Source organism: Mauremys mutica, unplaced genomic scaffold (genome assembly GCF_020497125.1).
Source record: "Mauremys mutica isolate MM-2020 ecotype Southern unplaced genomic scaffold, ASM2049712v1 000710F_np12_obj, whole genome shotgun sequence".
Classification (NCBI taxonomy): Eukaryota; Metazoa; Chordata; order Testudines; family Geoemydidae; genus Mauremys; species Mauremys mutica.
In genome coordinates, this window is record NW_025423039.1 from 100811 (window position 1) to 112962 (window position 12152).

Genomic DNA, 12152 nt, shown 5'->3' on the forward strand with positions numbered 1-12152 from the left:
CTCTAAATGGCCCCCACCCCTCCACAGAAAGCCAGATTACAAATATATAAAATGTTTTATTTTCCCTTGAGGGTTGCGGGCCCCCACCCCCGGGAACCGGCCCCACGCACCCTCACGGCTGGGAGCGGGGGGGTCCCATGGAGCAAGCCGCCAAGTACCGAGGTGCCACCTCCCTCTTCAGTTGCAAGGCCCCTTCCCAGATGCCTGGGTCCCATGTCCATTACAGGGGGTGGGGGAGGAGAGCAGGTACCATGTCTCCCCCTCCATTCAAAGTCGCTGCCCCGGACACCTGGGTCCCGTCCCGAGGGTGGGTTCTAGCAGCCAGGAGGTGCATTTTGGGGGGGCTTCGCCCCCCCATCGATGAGAACTTCGTCCTTCCATGTCCATCCGTCTCAGGGCTCGAAATCGTCGCTCTCCTCGGGCAGGCGGGGGGCCGAGCCTGCGGGGGAGGGGAGAGGGGTCAGAGCTGGGGGGGCAGAGACCCCACCCCCACCCAGGGCTCCCCTGGGGGAAAGGAGCTCGAGGGGGGAGTTTTACCCTGCCCCCCCAGCCCAGCACCGCATGGGGGGCCCGCGCTGGGGCTGCTGGGGGGTTACCTGCCGGGAGCTCGGAGGCCAGCACCCCCAGGCTGTCCAGCGCCCCCTGCTGGTACAGCGCCAGCCGCTCCATGATGCGCTGCCGGGCTGGGTTGATGTGAATCTGGGGGTGCAGGGACGGGGCGACGCCTGCAGAGAGAGCCCAGGTCAGAGGTCACCGGACCGAGGGGTCAGAGGTCACAGCGGGCAATGGGCCGTATCAGCTGGGGTTGAAGGTCACCCAGGCCAGACCCCAGCAGGAACAAACATCGTGGGGGGGGGGGAGCTCTCTGTGTGTTCCATGAACACTGCCTGTGCCTCAGTTTCCCCGTGTGCTGCTGCATGTGTAATGAGGGGGTGGGAGCGTCGTTCGTTGCTGCCGGGGACCAGGTGTGATCTTGCCTCGCAGCCGGGACCCCAGATACCAGCCTGGAGGCCCCCCCAGCTCGGGTGCAGCCGGTTCTGGCCCGCGGGGGAGAGGGGCTGAGGGGCCTGGGGCCCGGTTCCAGCCGGGGGGGTGCCAGGTGGCCTGTTTACCTGAGGCTGGGGACAGAGGACGGTCAGGGGAGGGGATGTGGGGGGCTCGGCTGGGGACCAGGAGCGGCTGCAGCCCCTGCTGGCCGGGGCTGCTGAAAGCTGCCTGGGCGAGGTTCAGACGCCCCCCTCGCCCCACGCACTCACTGAGCTAGGGCTGGGGATGAGGGGAGTGGGGGCTCTGGGCTGGGGAAGCCTGTGAGGTGCGGGGGGGATGGGTGCAGGCTCTAGGAAGGAGTTTGGGGGGGGAGGGCTCCAGGAGGGGGTTGGGGTGCAGGGTGTGTGAGGGGGGCTCTGGCTGAAGCCCAGAGGCGCTTGGCAGCCAGGCGGCTCTGTGCTGCCCTGGTGCCTGCAGGCGCCGCCCCCACAGCTCTCATTGGTCGCGGTTCCTGGCCAATGGGAGCTGTGGAGCCGGCGATGGGGGTGGGGGCAGCACACGGAGCCAGGACACCTGACCGGACTTTTAACGGCCCCATCGGCAGCTGACCAGAGCCACCACAGCCCCCTTCCACCGGGGCTGTGGTCCTGGGAGGTGGGGGGGCCCAGAGAGACCAGACCCCCGAGGCGCCGAGAGCCAGTGGCAGGGAGCAAAGGTCAGGGCGAGCGGGGGTCAAAGGGCACTCGGGGCTGGACAGTGGGCTCAGGACTCACCCAGCCAGCTCTCCCCCTCCTCCGACAGGCTCTCGTCGCTCTCCACGGGCTGGTTGGGGGGCAGCCCTGGGGCCCTGGGGAGTGAGTCCCCCCAGTGGGTTGAGGGGGGATCCCAGGGCAGAGACTTCTGCAGCCGCTCTAGGTCCTCGTATACCTGGGGGGTGAGGCAGAGCCAGGGGACCCTCAGAGCCGGGGAGAGAACCCAGGAGTCCTGGCTCCCAGCCCCGCCTGCTCTGACCCACCAGACCCCACTCCCCTCCCAGAGCCGGGGAGAGAACCCAGGAGTCCTGGCTCCCAGCTCCCCCTGCTCTGACCCACCAGCCCCCACTCCCCTCCCAGAGTCGGGGAGAGAACCCAGGAGTCCTGGCTCCCAGCCCCACCTGCTCTGACCCACCAGCCCCCACTCCCCTCCCAGAGCCGGGGAGAGAACCCAGGAGTCCTGGCTCCCAGCCCCGCCTGCTCTGACCCACCAGACCCCACTCCCCTCCCAGAGCCGGGGAGAGAACCCAGGAGTCCTGGCTCCCAGCCCCGCCTGCTCTGACCCACCAGCCCCCACTCCCCTCCCAGAGCCGGGGAGAGAACCCAGGAGTCCTGGCTCCCAGCTCCCCCTGCTCTGACCCACCAGCCCCCACTCCCCTCCCAGAGTCGGGGAGAGAACCCAGGAGTCCTGGCTCCCAGCTCCCCCTGCTCTGACCCACCAGCCCCCAGTCCCCTCCCAGAGTCGGGGAGAGAACCCAGGAGTCCTGGCTCCCAGCCCCGCCTGCTCTGACCCACCAGCCCCCACTCCCCTCCCAGAGCCGGGGAGAGAACCCAGGAGTCCGGGCTCCCCACCCCCCCTGCTCTGACCCACCAGCCCCCACTCCCCTCCCAGAGCCGGGGAGAGAACCCAGGAGTCCTGGCTCCCAGCTCCCCCTGCTCTGACCCACCAGCCCCCACTCCCCTCCCAGAGCCGGGGAGAGAACCCAGGAGTCCTGGCTCCCAGAGCCGGGCAGGGAACCCTGGTGTCCGGTACCTGGGCCATGGGCGGGCGCTGTTTGCTGCGTCTGTGGAGGCAGCGGGTTGCCAGGCAGCCCAGCGCTGTGCCCAGCTCCTCCGGACAGGGCCCGACCCGCGAGTCCATGTGGTTCCGGAAGATCCTGGTGCCGACCCGAGTCGCCCGAGCATCCGGGTCCAGGCCAGGGCCCGTCACCGCCAGCTGCGATTGCCCAGGGACCTCGGCGACCTCAGCCTCCTCCTCCTCCGCGACCAGATCCTTCTGCGGGGACGGGCGCAAGTGAGGGCACCGGCAGGGCTGGGCTGGGGGGCAGGGGCTGCGGGTCGGGAGTGAGGGGCACCGGCCGGGCTGGGGGGGCAGGGGCTGCGGGTCGGGAGTGAGGGGCACCGGCAGGGCTGGGCTGGGGGGCAGGGGCTGCGGGTCGGGAGTGAGGGGCACCGGCAGGGCTGGGGGGGGCAGGGGCTGCGGGTCGTGCGAGAGGGGCACCGGCTGGGCTGGGGGGGCAGGGGCTGAGGGTCGGGAGGAAGGGGCACCGGCTGGGCTGGGGGGGGGGCACGGGCTGCGGGTCGGGAGTGAGGGGCGCCGGCTGGGCTGGGGGGGGGCAGGGGCTGCGGGTCGGGAGTGAGGGGCGCCGGCTGGGCTGGGGGGGCAGGGGCTGCGGGTCGGGAGTGAGGGGCGCCGGCTGGGCTGGGGGGGGGCAGGGGCTGCGGGTCGGGAGTGAGGGGCGCCGGCTGGGCTGGGGGGGGGGCAGGGGCTGCGGGTCGGGAGTGAGGGGCACCGGCTGGGCTGGGGGGGGCAGGGGCTGCGGGTCGGGAGTGAGGGGCACCGGCGGGGCTGGGGGGGGCCGGGGGTGCGGGTCGGGAGTGAGGGGCACCGGCTGGGCTGGGGGGGGGGCAGGGGCTGCGGGTCGGGAGTGAGGGGCGCCGGCTGGGCTGGGGGGGGCAGGGGCTGCGGGTCGGGAGTGAGGGGCGCCGGCTGGGCTGGGGGGGGCAGGGGCTGCGGGTCGGGAGTGAGGGGCGCCAGCTGGGCTGGGGGGGGCAGGGGCTGTGGGTCGGGAGGAAGGGGGGGGCAGCGTCTCACCAGGAACTTTGTCTGTCCACGTCCGTCTGTCTCCAGGGCCCGTCTCCCCGTCAGCGTTTCCAGCAGCACCTGGGGGCCGAGGGGGTCGCTGAGGGCTCTGGCACGGGAGGTTTTGGGGGGGGGGGGAATCCGCCCCCATGACCCCTCCCCCATCCCTTATTTGTGCGCCAGGCTGGGTTAGTCTGAGCTCTTAGGGGGAGGGGTCCAGGAGCTCCCATCATGGATATGTGACCCCCCCACTGAGAAAAATAGGGGGTCTGATCCCCTGAGGTTTTGGGGGTTATAGTGGAGGGGCCTTGGGAGGGACCAAGGAGCACGCGGGGGGCAGCAGACTGGGAGGGTCCGGGGGGCAGCGGGGGGGGTGCTGGGGGGGCGGGGGGGGGTCTGGCACTCACCACCCCGTAGCTGTAGGTGTCGATGGAGGGGGACAGGGCCCCGCTCCGCACGTACTCGGGGGGCAGGTAGGCCAGGGTGCCCCGCACCGTGTGGGTCCGGCCCAGGCTGGCGCTGAGCCCCCCACTGCCAGCCCGGCCCCGCCCGGCCCGCGCCAGCCCAAAGTCGGCCAGCCGGGGGCGCAGCGCCTGGTCCAGCAGGATGTTAGAGCTGGGGGGGGACACGGGGTGAGACATGGCCCCTGAAACACCCCCCTCAGCCCAGCCCCCAGCTCCCCACTGCCCCAGAGACATCCCCAGCCCCACATCCCCCCCAGAGCCATCCCCTCACCCCACCCCCCCAGCTCCACCCCTACCCCCCCAGAGCCATCCCCAGCCCCCCATCGCCCCCAGAGCCATCCCCTCACCCCCCCCCAGCTCCCCAGCTCCGCCCCTACCCCCCCGAGACATCCCCAGCCCCACATCCCCCCCCGAGCCATCCCCTCACCCCACCCCCCCAGCTCCACCCCTACCCCCCCAGAGCCATCCCCAGCCCCCCCTCGCCCCCCGAGCCATCCCCTCACCCCCCCCCAGCTCCCCAGCTCCGCCCCTACCCCCCCGAGACATCCCCAGCCCCACATCCCCCCCAGAGCCATCCCCAGCCCCCCATCGCCCCCATCGCCATCCCCTCACCCCACCCCCCAACCCCGCCCCTACCCCCAGAGACATCCCCATCCCCACATCCCACCGAGTGCCATCGCCTCACCCCACCCCCCCAGGCCCCCCAGCTCCACCCCTACCCCCAGAGACATTCCCAGCCCCACATCCCCCCCAGAGCCATCCCCTCACCCCACCCCCCCAGGCCCCCCAGCTCCACCCCTACCCCCCGAGACATCCCCAGCCCCCCATCGCCCCCAGAGCCATCCCCTCACCCCACATCCCCAGACCCCCCAGCTCCACCCCTACCCCCAGAGACATCCCCAGCCCCACATCCCCCCCAGAGACATCCCCTCACCCCACCCCCCAGCTCCTCCCCCACCCCCCCGACAGACCCCCAGGCCCAAAGCCCTCAACCCCCCAGCCCCTGCCCCCCAGCTCTGCCCCTACCCCCAGAGACATCCCCAGCCCCACATCCCCCCCAGAGCCATCCCCAGCCCCCATCGCCATCCCCTCACCCCACCCCCCCAACCCAGAGCCATCCCCTCACCCCACCCCCCCAGCTCCACCCCTACCCCCAGAGACATTCCCAGCCCCACATCCCCCCCATATCCATCCCCTCACCCCCCCCCCCCAGCTCCACCCCTACCCCCGAGACATCCCCAGCCCCCCATCGCCCCCAGAGCCATCCCCTCACCCCACATCCCCAGACCCCCCAGCTCCACCCCTACCCCCAGAGACATCCCCAGCCCCACATCCCCCCCCGAGACATCCCCAGCCCCACATCCCCCCCAGAGACATCCCCTCACCCCACATCCCCAGCCCCCCAGCTCCGCCCCTACCCCCAGAGACATCCCCTCACCCCACATCCCCCCCAGAGCCATCCCCTCACCCCACATCCCCAGCCCCCCCAGTTCCACCCCTACCCCCAGAGACATCCCCAGCCCCACATCCCCCCCAGAACCATCCCCTCACCCCACATCCCCAGCCCCCCCAGTTCCACCCCTACCCCCAGAGACATCCCCAGCCCCAGCCCCACATCCCCTCACGCCCCCCGCTCACCTCTTGACGTCCCCGTGGATCAGGCTGGGCGTGTCCCGGTGCAGGAACTGGACGGCTCGCGCCGTCCCCACCAGCACCTCCAGCCGCTGGGCCCACGACAGGGAGGGGCGCCCGCCCTGGGGGAGCAGAGGGGGTGAATGGGGGAGGGGTCCCTCCACTGGGGCAGGAGGGGCTCATGTCCTGCTCCCCGTATGGCGAGGGAGGAGGGGGTGCAAGGCTGCGGCCTCAGGGAACGGGACCCGGGCGGATCTGCCAGTCAAGTGACCCGGCTGGAGAATCCTGCCCGGGGGTCCTGGCTGCTGAGCCCCCCCTGCAGCCCCCTCCTCCCTGGCCCCCCTGAGACCCCCTCCTCCCTGCCCCTCCCGCTCCAGCCCGGCCCCCTCCTCCTCCCTGGCCCCCCTGCGACCCCCTCCTCCCTGCTCCCGCCCCACTCCTCCCTGCCCCCCCTGCTCCAGCCCGGCCCCCTCCTCCTCCCTGGCCCCCCTGCGACCCCCTCCTCCCTGCTCCCAGCCCGGCCCCCTCCTCCTCCCTGGCCCCCCTGCAACCCCCTCCTCCCTGCTCCCAGCCCGGCCCCCTCCTCCTCCCTGGCCCCCCTGCAACCCCCTCCTCCCTGCTCCCAGCCCGGCCCCCTCCTCCTCCCTGGCCCCCCTGCGGCCCCCTCCTCCCTGCCCCTCCCGCTCCAGCCCGGCCCCCTCCGCCCAGGCCCCCCGGCGACCCCCCTCCTCCCTGCTCCCAGCCCCGCCCCCTCCTCCTCCCTGGCCCCCCTGCGACCCCCTCCTCCCTGCTCCCAGCCCGGCCCCCTCCTCCTCCCTGGCCCCCCTGCGGCCCCCTCCTCCCTGCTCCCAGCCTGGCCCCCTCCGCCTCGCCGCGCCTGCTCCAGCCCGGCCAGCTCCTCCGCCCTGGCCCCCCTGCAACCCCCTCCTCCCTGCTCCCAGCCCGGCCCCCTCCTCCTCCCTGGCCCCCCTGCGGCCCCCTCCTCCCTGCCCCTCCCGCTCCAGCCCGGCCCCCTCCTCCTCCCTGGCCCCCCTGCGACCCCCTCCTCCCTGCTCCCAGCCCGGCCCCCTCCTCCCCGCCCCCCCTGCTCCAGCCCTGGCCTGGTCTGGCCCCCTCCTCCCCGGCCACCCCTGCTGCAGCCCAGCACGAAATGGAGAGAAACTCACTGCTCTGCAATCCTGACCCCCCCGTTTACACACCCCAGGGTCACACGAGCACTCAGCCCCACTGAGTGCCCCCCCTGCTCCAGCCATGGAGGATACGGGGGGAGGGGATGGGGCTGGCTGGGGGGGCAGACACCGGGGGAGGGGTACCTGGCCGCTCAGCCGATCCTCCAGGGACCCATTGGGCATGAAAACGTAGACGAGGCAGAAATGGTCCCGCTCGGCGCAGAACCCCCCAAACTCCACAATATTGGGGTGGCGGAACCTGGGGGGCAGAAGTTAGTGGGGGAGGGTCACCCCAAATTCCTGGGGCCAGGGTGAGCACAAAGCATTCTGGGTAGGTCCCAGGACACTGGGCCCACTGGAGCCCCTCACTCCCGACCCGCAGCCCCTGCTAGTCCAGCCCTGGGCCCCCCAGCCCCGCCGGTGCCCCTCACTCCCGACCCGCAGCCCCTGCTAGCCCAGCTCTGCACCCCCCCAGCTCTGCCGGTGCCCCTCACTCCCGACCCGCAGCCCCTGCTAGCCCAGCCCTGCCCCCCGCAGCTCTGCCGGTGCCCCTCACTCCCGACCCGCAGCCCCCCTCACCGTGACAGTTTTTCCACCTCGGTGAGGAAGCTGCTCCGGATGCTGCTCCAATCTAGCTCCGCGTCCTGGGGGGAGCGGGAGGGGGGGTTAATGAGAGTCAGGTCGCCAGCCCCCAACCCCAGGGGACACAGGGAAGGGGAGGGGGCAGCGCGAGTGGGGGGCTCAGAGGACTGTGGGTACCTCCCTGGCAGGCTGGGGCTAGTGATGAGGATTGTGGGCAGATCAGGGAGAGTGCAAAGGATGCTGGGTAGGTAGGGCCCCCCCCATACCTCCTTGAGCCGCTTGACAGCATAGTCCGTGTTGCGCAGCCGGGCCCGGTACACGCAGCCGAACCCGCCTTCCCCGACCTTGTGCCGCTCCGCGAAGCCGCCCGTGGCCTGCACCAGCTCCGCCAGGGGCCAGGCGAAGGGCTGGGGGGCAGGGCCCAGCGCCTCCAGCCCCTGCAGGGGGAGAGAGACACACACAGGGGTAGCTCAGACCCCCCCAGAGCAACAGGGACCCCAGCCCTGGGTGCTAAGGATTCTGGGTAGGACCCAATCGGCCCCCTCACCATGGGCAATACACCCCCCCACCCAGTGCTGTCCCCCATTATCCATCCCTCCCCCCTCCGTCCAAGCACCCCCCAGCTTCCCGTGTCGGTACCTGGTCAGCAGGGGGTGCCGCAGGTGGGGGGGCAGGCCCCTGGCTGCTGGTGCTGAGCAGGCTGCTGGGTGGGGGGCCGGGCAGAGGCAGCGAGGGGCAGGAGGGCTCTGCGGGGGAGGGGGACAGGAGGAGGCAGAAACAGGGAGTCTGTTAGCTCACCCGCCCCAGACTCAACTCCCCACCCCCAGGGGGATGGGCAGGCAGCTCCCCCACTGGGGGAGGGGGCGGAGTTACCTGGCAGGGGCTGGGGGGGTGGCTTGGGGGGGTCACAGGCAATGGTCGAAGCTCTGCTGTCACCGGTGTGGAGGTGGGGGGCTGGAGGCGCCGAGGGAAGAAACAGGGGTCTCAGGACGGGGGGCTCGGAGGGAGGCTGCCCTGGGAAACAAAATGAGGGGATTAAAGATGGGAGCGATGCACAGAGGAACCTGCCCCCACTAATCTGACATCCCTAAGCTTCCCCCCCCAAATACCACCACCCATCATAGGGACCCTGGGATCCCACCACCCCAAGGCCAGGGCTGGGCTAGCAGGGGCTGCAGGTCGGGAGTGAGGGGCGCCGGCAGGGCCGGGCTGGGCCGGCGGGGGCTGCGGGTCGGGAGTGAGGGGCGCCGGCAGGGCCGGGCCGGGCCGGTGGGGCCTGCGGGTTGGGAGTGAGGGGCGCCGGCAGGGCCGGGCTGGGCCGGTGGGGGCTGCGGGTCGGGAGTGAGGGGCGCCGGCAGGGCCGGGCCGGGCCGGCGGGGGCTGCGGGTCGGGAGTGAGGGGCGCCGGCAGGGCTGTGGGGTGGCCGTGGGGTGCTCACAGCTGGCCAGGAGGTCGCGGGCCCGGTACAGCTCCAGCTCCTCCAGCAGCACCAGCAGGTCCCCGACCCGGGCATTTCGGTTCATCCAGGACCAGAGCAGCCGCTGGGTCCGTCCGTCCGTCCGCTCGCAGAGACGCAGCTCGACCTGGTCCCGCACGATCCGCGAGGCTGGGGGGAGGGGGAGATGTCAGCCCTGTGCGGGGACCCCCCCGTCTGCCCCACGGCGCCACCTCCCACCCCCACGGAGCCACCCCTTCCCGCCTGGTGCCCCCCATCACACCCCACAGCTCCGGCCCCTTCCCCACTGTCACTCCCAGCCCCACGGTTCTCTCTGTCCCGTCCCCCATCCAACCCCCATAGTGGCCCCCAGTCCCTCCGTCGGTGCCCTCCAGAGTCCCGCATCCACCCCGCCCCCAAGAGGGGCTAACAATCCCTCCCCCCGCACCCCCCCGGGTACCCGGCCCCTCCCCCCGCATGCACCAGGGTACCCAGCCCCTCCCCCCGCATGGACCAGGGTACCCTGGCTCCCCCCCCGGGTACCCCAGCCCCTTCCCCCAGCACCCACCAGGGTACCCAGCCCCTCCCCCCACATGCACCAGGGTACCCCAGCTCCTCCCCCCGGGGTACCCCGAACCCTCCCCCACCAGGGTACCCCGGCTCCCCCCCCGGGTACCCCAGCCCCTCCCCCCGCAGGGACCAGGGTACCCTGGCCCCCCCCCCCGGGTACCCCAGCCCCTTCCCCCCGCACGCACCAGGGTACCCCAGCCCCTCCCCCCGCATGCACCAGGGTACCCCGGCTCCCCCCCCGGGTACCCCCGCCCCTTCCCCCAGCACGCACCAGGGTACCCCAGCCCCTCCCCCCGCATGCACCAGGGTACCCGGCCCCTTCCCCCGCATGCACCAGGGTACCCCCGCTCCCCCCCCCCGGGTACCCGGCCCCTTCCCCCAGCTCCCACCAGTGTACCCAGCCCCTCCCCCCGCATGCACCAGGGTACCCCGGCTCCTCCCCCCCCGGTACCCCGAACCCTCCCCCCGCACGCACCAGGGTACCCCAGCCCCTCCCCCCGCATGCACCAGGGTACCCCGGCTCCCCCTGCGGGTACCCCAGCCCCTTCCCCCAGCACCCCCCCCGGGTACCCGGCCCCTCCCCCTGCACCCACCAGGGTACCCCGGCTCCCCCCCCGGGTACCCGGCCCCCTCCCCGACCCCCGACCCGGGTTCCCCGCCCCTCCCCCCGCTTGCACCAGGGTACCCCGGCTCCTCCCCCCCGGGTACCCCAGCCCCTTCCCCCAGCACCCACCAGGGTACCCAGCCCCTCCCCCCACATGCACCAGGGTACCCCAGCTCCTCCCCCCGGGGTACCCCGAACCCTCCCCCACCAGGGTACCCCGGCTCCCCCCCCGGGTACCCCAGCCCCTTCCCCCAGCACCCACCGGGGTACCCCGGCCCCTCCCCCACCAGGGTACCCCGGCTCCTCCCCCCCCAGCACCCACCCGGGTACTCCAGCCCCTCCCCCACCAGGGTACCCCGGCCCCTCCCCCCAGCACCCCCGGGTACCCGGCCCCTCCCCCCCGTACCGAAGCGCTCCCAGTCCGCCCGGCCCAGCGCGTCCATCAGGCGGCAGAGGCCACAGACCAGCCAGGCCGGGAGCTCGTAGAGGAACCGCCCCGAGCCGGTACCGGCCATGCCCCACTCGCCGGGCACTTCCCCTTTAAGACCAAACTTTTAAATGCCGGATGCGCATGCGCGCCGCGCAGCGCGGCCGCCTCTCGACGCCATTTTGGGAGTGGTAGATTCTGCCCAGAGAGCGATGTGCCGCCATATTGGGTGTGGCGGAGCCCCCAGCCTGGCCCATTGCGCTGACGGTAGCGCCGCCATATTGGGTGTGGCTGCTTCCCGGCTCCGCACAACCAGCTGGCGTGTGTGGCGCCGCCATCTTGAGTGTGGGAGGGAGCCAGGCTGCAGCAAGGCATTATGGGAGAGGGAGGGACTAGGGGAGGGGCTGTTGGGGAGCAGATAGCGAGGGGGAGGGACCACGGCAGTGGGAGTGGCTACAGAGGGGGCGGGGCTATGAGAAGGGATATAGGCAGATGGAATGAGGGGAGGGGCCGGGTGTGGGGCGGTGTCTGTGGGGAGGGGATATGGGGAGGGGCCGGGTGTGGGGCGGTGTCTGTGGGGAGGGGATTCAGGGAGTGCTGGTGCAGGGGGATGCTGGTTATGGGGAGCCATGGGGCAGGGCTCTGGGGAGGGGCTGGGTGTGGGGCGGTGTCTGTGGGGAGGGGATTTGGGGAGGGGCCGGGTGTGGGGCGGTGTCTGTGGGGAGGGGATTCAGGGAGAGATGGTGCAGGGGGATGCTGGTTATGGGGAGCCATGGGGCAGGGCTCTGGGGAGGGGATTTGGGGAGGGGCCAAGTGTGGGGCGGTGTCTGTGGGGAGGGGATAAGGGGAGGGGCCGGGTGTGGGGCGGTGTCTGTGGGGAGGGATTTAGGGGAGGGGCTGGGTGTGGGGCGGTGCAGAGGGACGCTAGTTATGGGGAGCCATGGGGCAGGGCTCTGGGGAGAGGATTCAGGGAGGGGCCGGGTGTGGGGTGGTGCAGAGGGACGCTGGTTATGGGGAGCCATGGGGCAGGGCTCTGGGGAGGGGATTTGGGGAGGGGCCGGGTGTGGGGCGGTGCAAGGGGACGCTGGTTATGGGGAGCCATGGGGCAGGGCTCCAGGGAGGGGATTCGGGGAGGAGCCGGGTGTGGGGTGGTGCAGGGGGATGCTGGTTATGGGGAGCCATGGGGCAGGGCTCTGGGGAGAGGATTCAGGGAGGGGCCGGGTGTGGGGTGGTGCAGGGGGATGCTGGTTATGGGGAGCCATGGGGCAGGGCTCTGGGGAGGGGATTTGGGGAGGGGCCAAGTGTGGGGCGGCGTCTGTGGGGAGGGGATTCGGGGAGGGGCCGGGTGTGGGGCGGTGTCTGTGGGGAGGGATTTAGGGGAGGGGCTGGGTGTGGGGCGGTGCAGAGGGACGCTAGTTATGGGGAGCCATGGGGCAGGGCTCTGGGG

The 12152-nt window shown here is 72.2% G+C and overlaps 1 protein-coding gene across 2 annotated transcripts; it reads right to left on the reverse strand.

The window, feature by feature from the left end:
* Window positions 1-71: 71 nt before the first annotated feature.
* IRAK1 (interleukin 1 receptor associated kinase 1) lies at window positions 72-11062 on the reverse strand. Of its 2 annotated transcripts, XM_045000689.1 has the most exons (14): window positions 10685-11059; window positions 9108-9275; window positions 8543-8683; window positions 8309-8415; window positions 7936-8106; window positions 7667-7731; window positions 7232-7346; window positions 5925-6040; window positions 4230-4437; window positions 3835-3903; window positions 2773-3015; window positions 1761-1914; window positions 597-725; window positions 72-439 (listed from the first exon to the last, which is right to left on the reverse strand). In XM_045000689.1, the coding sequence occupies exons 1-14, from the start codon at window positions 10791-10793 to the stop codon at window positions 393-395; spliced, it is 1842 nt and encodes a 613-aa protein (XP_044856624.1). In that variant the 5' UTR covers window positions 10794-11059; the 3' UTR covers window positions 72-392. The 2 variants fall into 2 exon arrangements, with proteins under 2 accessions (XP_044856624.1, XP_044856625.1); XM_045000690.1 differs by lacking the exon at window positions 597-725 and having other exon boundaries at window positions 10685-11062.
* Between the last annotated feature and the right edge of the window lie 1090 nt (window positions 11063-12152).